General features: G+C 45.8%; 1 protein-coding gene across 1 annotated transcript; it reads right to left on the bottom strand.

Moving 5' to 3' along the window:
* Positions 1–746: 746 nt before the first annotated feature.
* F5891DRAFT_979319 (uncharacterized protein) lies at positions 747–1,410 on the bottom strand (the record flags this gene model as incomplete). The annotated part of the gene is made up of 5 exons (XM_041376872.1): positions 747–919; positions 1,040–1,062; positions 1,135–1,146; positions 1,171–1,254; positions 1,382–1,410. 5 exons carry the CDS (start codon positions 1,408–1,410, stop codon positions 747–749), a joined length of 321 nt encoding a protein of 106 aa, XP_041227414.1.
* Positions 1,411–11,424: the final 10,014 nt, after the last annotated feature.

Below are 11,424 nucleotides of genomic sequence, written 5' to 3'. Positions count from 1 at the left end.
CGTATCTTACTGACATTGTTCTGTACTAGTTGACATCATGAGCCCATCACTTCCTTCTCCAACCCTTCACCAATAGAGCTACCTATGGGAGCTCCACCTGTCCAGGTTGCAGTTTTTTTTTCTACTCTACCTCCAGTGATACCTTCTCCAATGTCTACCTTATCCTCAACTGTCTTGCCTTTCATAAGCTCACTTTGTGAAAAAGATAAGATACTGTTGCCACCACCACAAACTCCTGCACCTATAATGATACTATGTTTAACTACTAATTTGCAGCTGGCATCTCTTGAGTTATCACTGTCAATCTCTCTTGCAAAGTCTTATATCAATGAGGAGGATATCCCTATCAAGACTCACATTATCTGTTATAATTCTAATTTTTCACCTCTTTATGTTGTCATATATGCTTACTCATTCATTCCATAATATTCTATTACATTCTATCATACAATCTCCTTTCTCTTTTTCCTATTCGCTACTCATATTCAGACTCCTCTTTGATATTCCTATATATACCTTACTCTTTACACTTTGTATCTTTAACTTGACCTATACAGACCAGGGCCTGCTACTTGTATTCAGAACATTGACATTAAACTCTAATCCTTGAAACATAAAGACATCTAAATAATGCCAAGCATAACATTGCCTCACCCAAGACCTATGAAAATTACTATTGCCAATCCTCTGTAAGCTACACAGTTCATGTATTTATTTGATGCTAAATACATCTATTAGTTCAGCACTCACTTTAGCTGCTGAAAATATGAACCTACCCCCCCCCCTCTTAAGCCAGATGTAGAGAACTCCACAAAAACTTCCAGCATTAAGACAGGTACCATCGACCATGCTCCCAAAGCTACTGCCACTGGCAGCAAGGTGAAATCTGGAGGAAAAGTGGTCAAGATGCATCCAAGTGCTACAAGGAATGGTCAGCAAGTTGAACACTATTTCTCAGATGGCAGCTCTTCTTACTATTTAACTCAGAAATAGGAACTTATGTGCACATTATTGGCTTAATTGCTTCTTGGACCCGTACCAAGTTGCACCCCAACTAGGATCCTGGACAAACCTCAAGTCAACTCTGCGCCCAACAGCATCACAATTAGATTCTTACACCTTTTCTCTTCTTACTTTCCCTTACAGCTGAACAAACTAATAGAAACTTACAGAAAACACCCAAGTAATGGCTCCAAGCGGCACAACAAGCTCAACCCCCACGGCTCCCACAGTTGGAATAACAATACGAACAAGCTGCAAAACCACAGCAAGCAAACCTTTCCTAACATTCAGCAAAAGCCTGGAGAACTATGCCAAGAAAACTGGAATATGCACAGATATCAATAGTACAACCTCAGCAAGAAAACTACTCATTACTCACAGTCTGGCTCTTCCAGCAGCAGGAAACATCTTCAAGGAAATAATATCAGCACTGTTCAAACTTAGTCTCACTCCTAACACAGATGTCACCCACACGGAGATACTAAGAGTGTTAGCCTTCCTACTCCATGAAGCCAGCCATGCGTGTGACATAGAGTGCATGTTGAACAAGATCAAATTGTTAGTCAAAGGCCCAATAGTGTCCCTTGAAATGAATGTCACAATGTTAATGGAACTAGCAACAATGCACAGGATGACAATGGAAGAAACATCAACAGAGGTGCATGATCACTTGAACCTGACTCCAGAAGGAATAGAAAAGGCGGTGGTTGCGGCCTTACAAAAATCCAACCAATGAACCCAGAACCAGAACATGGCAAGGGAGTCTGACAGACCACTAACTTATGCAGAAGCCACCAAGGCAGACTGTTACGATGTTAGTCGCGTGCGGACTGTGATAATCTAACAGCGACGATCACGACAGTGATACCTCGTGCTGAGAGTCCAAGGTCGGCTCCTACAGACAAGCAGGAGTTGCATACGCTAGCGGAGGCGAGTGATGATAGCAGTTACAGGCAGAAGGGGTCTCAAGTCCTTCTGAAGGTGTGGATCGGATATCGAGCAAGTAGCTTTAGCAAGACAAGGAGTTCAAGGTAAAACCCAGTAAGATTAAAGTAAGGAACATCTACTTTAATCTATTGACCTTATATAAGGCTACTCTATCGTATCTAAGCTCAGCTTGAAGCTGGGTTCTAAGTGCTTATCTATCGAGTCAGAGATACCATGCATGAGGCAGGCTTCTATCTATGATAAGGACATGTGGTCATCCTTCTATCAGTACATGAGGCAACCATGAGGCTTGCCTTCTATCTTGATAACATAAATAGGTCTTCTAGACCTATGTCGTCATAATCATGTAAGCGATCCAGACCGCTTATCTAATCCGGCATCTTCCAGGCTTCTCTTCTATTTGTTATCTGTCGTCAAGACCTAAAGGTCTGGGTATTGTGTTGTTGCCGTGCAAGGTGGCAGAGGGCATATCTGTAGCTGGGGGCTCACGTCATGTTACTGTAACACAGACATGCTCATTCAACTAACCAGAATCCTAGCATGCAGTGAAGCCCAATCATGTCAAATCCTCATCAACAGAAGATCTTTACTCTCACCCAATTCTCTCAAGGACTTAATGGAGGCCCAACTAGTTTCCAAAGCAACAATGGCCCTGGAACTAATGGAACAGTAAAACATAGCACGCCCAAAGGACCTGATGTTTATATCCGCAAGACAACTTTCACACAGTAGGGTACTGTATGAACTAAATTCAAAAACCTTGGCAGAGTGGTTCAACACTGTGGCCAACAAGAGTAATTTTTTAGAATTCTTCAGTACTAACATTGTAATCAAGGACAGATTGTACCACATCCTGATGGAAAATGTCTCAGACAACCCTGCAGCAGTCGCAGATATAGAAAAGAAGGCTGGACTCCCACCAAGGACAATCACCAAGACCAGGTACATTAAGCTGATATGTTAAGGTCATACTCTTGTAGGGTTGGATCTGAAGGACTTTGGCCTCAGCTCATATGCTGTGCCCCTTTCCCAAGTACTGTCCCTTATTTCAGATACTAACAATAACACGTCCAAAGGTCTGGACGAGTCTCGTAGTAATATCTGGATGACTTCCAGATATCAGAAACACACATAAGACTAATCCAGACAAGTCCGAACTAGAAACTAACAGAGTATAGAGCCCCTGAAGGTAGAGCCAAGGATATAGACTATCAGAATTGATCTGAAGTCTTGGAGGTTGACAAAAGTTGAATAGACTCAAGTCCAGAGGAAAGAAAGAGGACAAACTAAGATGATATTCAAACTGAGGTACTACAGGACATATACACAAATTTATATACTAAGAGGATAACAGAAGGATCAGTAAGCATACCAGTAATAAGTATAACTGAGATACCAGGAAGAGGAAATACTGAATAGGCTGTGTTTAACATTATATGAACAGGAAATGAATTAAGAAGCTTATCGTAAATCAGATCAGAAGTGGATCTATGCATCAGACCGAATCAGATCTAAGGGTCTGAAGTCCGGAAGAGAAGCATGAATATATGGGATATGACATGATAGCAAGATGCAACCTAGACCAATGCATGGTGCATGTGGCCATGATATTCACTACCAAAGAAGGTGCCAACCAGGCGCTCAAATTTGGTCTGGCAATAGCAGGGAAAAAGGTATATGGCTGAAAGCTACTACTAGAACCAACAAGGTGCCTCAAATGCCAGTCCTTTGCCGGCAACCATGTTGCAGCAGAATGTCCGCAGGAACAGGATATGTGTGGCACATGCAGAGAACAGCACCACACACAAACATGTGAAGCAACAGACTCTACACTCCACACATGCACCAACTATAAAGAGAAGGGTCATGCTGCTTGGAGCAGGGACTGCCCCATCTTCAACAGGAAATGGGAAATCTTCAAGAGGAAGAACGATGAGGCCAAGTACATCTACCTCCTAACTGATGACCCACTGACCTGGGAAACTGTTCCTGATGCTAACACGGACTGGTCAAACACCCCAACCCTGAACCTCACTGATCAACTCCAACTCCCACAGCAGAATGAGAGACATCCGCCACCTCAGCACAATCAGCAAGAATGGCAAACAGCTGGAACCCACCAATGGCAACACCAACAATCCCGCAATGATAAGAATCCAAACAACATCCCACTATGCCCAAGAACTCAGACTCAACTTACTGACGCATGGACAAGCCAACAGCAACAGGACTCCTCTCTTCCACCCCCACCAATGCATGACTCCACCAGATACTGGTCTGCATCGCCCTCAATCTATGATATACTAATCTCCGACAGCTCGCAAATCACCAAAAGATGGAACTAATGCCTGGCACACCAAACAAAACCCCCCCAAGACAAGACTTTAGGATCTGGCAGCAAAACCTAAGGAAATCATCCCACACATGAGAGCACATGCTACAGAGCTTGAACCTGGACAAATTCAACCTAGCAAATGAACTCAAGTTATCATCCTCATAAATAAACACCTCTCGAAAAATAACTGGCACATAGTACCCATCAAATCACCCAACATAATGGCCCTTGAATTCACAGGACCGTTCAGAAAGGTGTGTGTATACAACATATATAACCCATGTGATAGCAACCATACTGTACACTTCCTGGAGAGACACATGCTCTCCCAATGTAACATAAGATGCACCGCTCAAGGCAGACAGAACCACACTCACGAATATTTGATTTGGCTAGGTGATTTCAACCGACACCACCCAATGTGGGAGATGCCCCATAACACCCATCTCTTTACCACAGCCAACTTAGATGCTATGGGACTGTTAATAAACCTAATTGCTACATACAACCTTGTACAAATCCTACCCCCGGTGGTCGCTATCTTAGAAGTGTCCAATACCAAAAATCTAACTTGCCCAGACCATGTCTTTTGTACCTCAGAGCTAGTAGACGCAGTGGAACACTGCAAGGTAGAGCACCAACTGAGACCCATAATAATTGACCACTTTCTGATTATTAGCTCCTTTGATCTTTGCCCAGAACGCTCCCTGCTGCCACCCAAACTCAATTACCGACAGACATCATGGGAGGACTTCAACACACAACTGACCACTCAACTCAACAGCATCCCCCCACCGATGGAAATTACAACGCCAGCCCAGTTCCATCAAGCATTCAATGATCTCACCATGGCAATAGAGGAAACAACCAATAAGAGCATCCCCAAGACAAAACCCTCTCCCTACTCAAAACACTGGTGGTCCAAAGACTTAGATATAGAATGCAAGGCAGTCCACAAGCTGGCCCACAAGACCCATGCCAGACTGGCCAGCAGGAGGGACCCTATCCACGAGGAATACCAGATAGCAAGGAACAAGTTCTTAGAATGCATCAAAAGGGCAAAAGAGGGACACTGGAAGGAATGGCTCAAAGTGCTAACACTATCGGACATGTGGTCTTTTCATAGGTACGCAGCAAGTAACCTAACAGATCAAATCCATACATGTATCAAGACTCTTCAAGACCCGACTGTGGCTCCTGGGACCACAATGCAAGATAATGCTCAAAAGAGCCAGCTACTCTATGATGTATTCTTCTGCCTGCCCCCAGCCAATGAAGACCCAGACGAAGACCACATATAACCCCCCGGTAAGTGAATTCACCCTAATTACTGACTAATAGATCAACAGAGCAATCACCCACCTCTCTCCATATAAGGTGCCAGGTCCAAATGGCATCAGCAATGTAGTATTCAAGCAAAGTGCGCACCTACTAGTCTCCTTCATGGCACCCATCTTCTGTGCAACTTTCTCATTAGGCATCTACCTGTTATGACTTGGATATGTTGAGCCTCCCGATGCTGAATGGCAGGTCTCTAAGTGATCTCATGAAGATGGAAGGACAGTGGTCTTAGCCTTGGATGAAGCCCAAGGGTTTCTCCGACAAGCTTGGTAAGTGCAGCAGCTCGTCAAGCTGTGGTGCTAATGGATATACGGCTAAGGTAGCATCGGCTTGCCTTAGAAGTGTGGTCAAGACAGAGGGACTGGGGTCACTCTGAAAGAATGAACAAGTACTGGGATTGTACTAGTTTCTAGGGGATACCAAGTAAATCAAAGTAAGGAATACAATGATATCTATCTAGTTTATATAGAGTCTGTCCTACATAGTTCAGGAGGAGTTCGTATCTGTGGATCTATCTGAGTCAGAGATAAGATCCATGAGGCGCCTCTTCTATGTCAAGATATGTACATGAGGCACTCCGGCCTCTGAGTCTATAAACACATGGTGCAATATGTGTTGGTCTGCTTCTACATGAGGTATACAGCCATCATGATGGGATCGGGAGGCCTTCCAGGCCATAGTGAGGTCATAGCAGTTCCAGACCGCTGTCAGTCAGGACCTAGGCTAGGTCTGGCAATGTTATTGTAACACTACCCAGACGCCTGGAAACAATCAACGACAATTGTACTAAGGAAACCAGGTCGACCAGACTACAGCATCCCAAAAGCTTACCGCCCGATAACCCTCCTAGATACCATGGCTAAGATCCTATCCTCATGTGTAGCTGACAATCTAACATATCTAGCGGAACGGCACAATCTACTCCCATCAACACACTTTGGGGGCCATCCAGAACGTTCCACAATGGACTCACTTCATTTACTAACTAAGTTCATCACAGATTCCTGGGCGTCAAAGAACAAATATGTCTCACTCCTCTTCCTAGACATTAAGGCCACCTTTTTTCCCAGCATGGTAGTATCCAAACTACTCCACAACCTACGCAAGCAGGGAATCCTGCAAGAGTACACTGAATGGTACAAGAACAGACTCAAAGACCACAAGACAAGTCTTGTCTTCAATGACTACCAATCTGAATCATTCAATGTAACAGGAGGCATAGACCAAGGTTGCCCTCTCTCACCACTAGGCTTCATATTTTACAACTCTGAAGTGCTAAAAGTCACTAACCCACACCCTCAAAAGGGCAAACTTAGTTTAGGATTCCTGGATGATGTCGCACTCACAGCAAATGGTAAGTCCTACGAGGAAGCTAACAGTAAACTAGTACAGATGGAGAAGGAAGGAGGTGCCATCGAATGGAGTCAAACTCACCATGCCAAATTCAAACTCAACAAGACAGCACTTATCTGCCTCTCAAAACAGCACATCCCCAGTGAAGACGACCCACACAAAACCATCCCTTCTCCGCACCCATCCATCATCATACAAGGCCACACCATCCTCCTGTCAAAGTCCCACAAATTCCTAGGGGGTGATATTTGACTAAGATCTGAACTTCAAGGAGCACATGGCCTATACCACAGCCAAAGACACCAAATACACCTTAACCTGCAATCACATGATCAAACCGACAAAAGGTATACACGGCCACTTGATGAAACAGCTGTACAACAGCATCATCCTCCACAAAATGCTCTATGCCGCAGACATAGGTGCTCTGGACTGGTCACCAAAGGAAGAGGAAAACAAGGAGATGGCCCACACCCAGAGAATGGCAACATTAATCATAACAGGGGGTCTTCACTTGTCCACATCCAAAATGCTAGATTGTCACGCTAACGTACTCCCTTTCCAGCAAGCTCTGCACAAAGCCTGTCACCAAGTAACTCTAAGAATGGCTACACTCCCAGACATGCATCCCCTAGCCAAAGGCATCAAGATGGCCTTCAACTTCTGCAAGAAGAGAGACTTTGCAAAACAAAAACAGCATCCATCACTGCTACACCAACTCCTCAATGAGTGAAGAATAGACCCAGAAAAGTCAGAAAAGATCCTACCAGTCCGTCACTTCCTAAATGGGAACCAGACATGTCCATCAGCATCACATGGAGGGAGAAGGACCCAGTGAAGGAAGAGAACGAGGCCAATGAGGACTTAAGGGTCTACTCCGACGTATTGGCAGTAGATGGAGGAGTGAGGGCAGCAGCAGTAATGATGTGAGGGAACACATTAGTAGATGAAAGGAGATTCCATCTGGGAGGGGCAAGAGAGCATATGATGTACGAGGCAGAGATAGTGGGAATGATCTTGGCAGTTGAGTTATTGAGAGAGGCAGGGAGAGGAGAAACAATGGCCCTAGGGGTGGACAACCAGGCAGCAATTAGAGCCACCAACACCTTTCAATCACAGCCGGGGCACTACCTCGTCAACAAGTTCCATGATGACCTCAGAGAGCTCATCTGAGACAAGGATGGAAGGAAACTCACTATTAGATGGACCCTGGGCCACAAAGGCATAGCCAGAAATGAGACAGTGGATGAACACGTGAAGAGGGTAGCTAGGGGGGACACATCAGAGGGCCACTGCCTCCCCAATTCACTACAGACAAGAACTCACCTCCCCATCACACTACCACATAGCAAATCAATGGCCAAGCAGTCATTCAATGAGCTGATCAGATGTGAGGCAAAATTAGTAATGCAGCAATCACCAAGATACGAAAGAATGCACACCATAGACTCAATGATCTCATCCAGCCACTTAGCCTATCTAATCAACAAGCTTCCTCGACAACACTGCTCACTCCTCTTCCAGCTCTGCACAGGACATGCACCACTCAACAAACACCTTCACTGAATCTCTAGATCCCCCACAGCACGCTGCCTGCAATGCAATGAACATGAGAAAATGGTCAAGCACTTTCTACTAGTATGTCCAAGCTACGCACGTCAACGCGCAGCACTCCACCAGGAAGCCGGAACCGGTATGAGCCAGCTCCATCAGCTACTCAACAACAACAGCTTCATAAAACCCTTATTCTGCTATATAGCATGTAGGAGACTAGAGCAAACATTCAGAGATGTCTCCCCCCCCCCAGAAGAGCAAAGACAACAACAATTGAGGGGAACAGCCCACTCATTGTTCTGCACTATATCCTAAAAACCCAGCTGTCTCAATAGACACACCCGTCCTCACTAACGCTGGGACCATTAGCAAAGCCACGAAAACTCCAAGAAACAAACGAACATTAGTATATATTGTATGTATTGTCTACTATAGGGCACCACCCCACCGGACAATAAACAAGAACCCAGGGACATGACATTGAATGGCACAACAGAAAAGTTCTGCATCTAAGGTAGAAGACATCCAAATCCAACCACATTTTGAGACACCGTTTTGCACAACTTATTGCACTTTCCTCATCCACTTTCCGGACATTCTTTTTGCACTAATCTGTTCCTAAGACCTCCCTGCATAGACTGATGGTCTTAAATTTTCTCAAAACCAAGATTTGAGAGACTTATTTCTGCTTTTTGTATTTGTTTTATTTCTTCCCCAAATACATTTCCAACACTATAGGTGGAAAATAAAATATTTACCCTGTGGATTTGGCCACATCACATGATTCAATATAACCATATATGGTAGCTTACATAACACCTGGCCCCAAGCTAGCATTACTTGCTGGTAATCAGTTGTAACCATACTCTAAGTACTATTTGCTGCATGGTTTTTTTTTTTTTTTAAATCCAATTTTTGTCCATGTGGGGTACAATACCCTATGTAGGACAATACTAACTAGGAATGGGGGACACCTGTGTCCCCCGCCGCGTCTCCGACTTCGCAAATGCCCTGGTGGAGGCCACCTCCACCAGTCCGCCGTTCCCGCTGGCCGTTTTAGATGCGCAAGTCTTCCAATCTGCAGGGCCGTTGCAGTGCAGTTCGTGGTATGATTGTCCCTGTCGTTTGTTGTGGATGATGCAAATACTCGGGTGTGAAACCGGGTACGAGAGGAATAATGGAGAGCGGAGTCTAAAGGAATGAGGGAGGGATTGATTATCGTGCTACCGGTGTGCTGATGATCTGATGTGAGCGTTGGGTTGTCGGTAGTATGTATAGTTTCCCTCGTTGAACTCTCCCCCACTTCTAAATGAAAGCTGTGAACCACTTCCGTTCTTATGACCCCTTGCTAAGTTCTCCATCCGGACCGCTGGTAGGGTCCTGCATTCCGTCGTCTTCGAGTAGTAAAGATTCATGAACAGGCGGCCTGCGCCTGTTAACGAGGGTGAACATTGTGCTGGCATTATCTGCTCGAAGAAACCTAATCATCACTTGTCTCTTCTACTTTGGAGGAGGTATGTCACCGAATGTAGCCTTCAGACGGCCTGTGCTATTAACATAGCGGATGAGTGGTGCGCTGGCTTTTTGGTTAGACAGTAAGAATGGTAGGGAGGAGGCGTTCCGACGGAGGATTGAAGTAAGTATGTGGCGCGCTCGCGCGTAATGGGGGCAGGAGAGTAGGTAGTGAAGCACCGTTTCTTCCGTGTTCTCACAGTGCGGGCAATTAGGTGTGGGGCTCTTGCTGATATGGAATAGGTGCTGATTGAGTGAGATATGTCTGGTGCGGAGCCAGATGAGCATGCTGACGTGTCGTTTAGGAAGATGTTGGGCGAGAGAGATGAAGGAGCCACGGATGACTTTAGGATCGATTTTGGTGGTGCGTTCGTACCGGGGTGACTTTTGCCAGAATCTTGCCCAACGGTCAGACGATTCGCGTTTTTGCGCTTGTTTCAGCGCCGAGATACTGCTTGGGAGGACACCTTTACGAAGGTATGGTGGTAGGGAACCCCTGGGGCTGGATTCCGCCCGCGCCTTAGCTGCCTTCTTGGCCTCCTGGTCCGCCAACTCATTTCCCAATACTCCGTCGTGCCCAGAGATCCATCTCACTGTTACTTTGAATCGGCGGTCTCGACTGACTTTCTTCACGTCTGTTATTATACTGCGGAAATGATCTATCAAATAGTGTCCTGACTTCGTCGAAAATACATCACCGGATCTGATAGTTGCTTGATTGTCTACGAAGATAGACACTGGGTATGTGACATCTTCTTCCCTGGAGAGGAGTTGAGCTGCTAGGGTGAGACCAACGACTTCCGCTTCGTAGACTGTATGTTCATCCGCCGTGCCCAGGTGATATCTTAGTACCTTCGGCTGTAACTGGCTGGTTCGAAACAATACTGCGGCCGCACCGATGTGGTCGTCGATCCCCGAGCCATCGGTGTATATTCGGATCTCATCACTGTTGCCATCATGGTCTTCAATGGCCTGCTCTCTGGTGGCTGCAATGGCTGTCCGGTAGGGGGTCGAGGAGTGCGGAGGGTGCCTGTTATGTGTGATGGTCTCTATAGAAGCCACATTGAGTTCAGTAGTATGGTACAAATGATGAAGTGAGGATCTGTGGTGCCTAACGAATTTGCTTGCAGCTCTGCGTACGGGCTTAAACAATGGATGGGAAGGAGGATGTGCCGCTAGGCGAATGGCGGCTTGATAACTCAAGTTTTGTAGGCGGTGTTCAAGGGGGAGCAGCTTCGCGTGGACCTCCAGGACGTCCGTTGCCGTGGTGCGCATGGCACCTGTTATGCTCAAGGCCGCTATACGCTGCACTCTGCGCAGTCGTCTCACTACTCCGATCGACCCGTGCTGAAAAGTGTCAGTAACTCCCACAAAGAGAG

Source organism: Suillus fuscotomentosus (assembly GCF_016647785.1).
Source record: "Suillus fuscotomentosus strain FC203 chromosome Unknown F5891scaffold_20, whole genome shotgun sequence".
NCBI classification, from domain to species: Eukaryota; Fungi; Basidiomycota; class Agaricomycetes; order Boletales; family Suillaceae; genus Suillus; species Suillus fuscotomentosus.
Note: the sequence above shows the minus strand (reverse complement) of the source record. Positions and strands in the feature narration are given on the sequence as shown.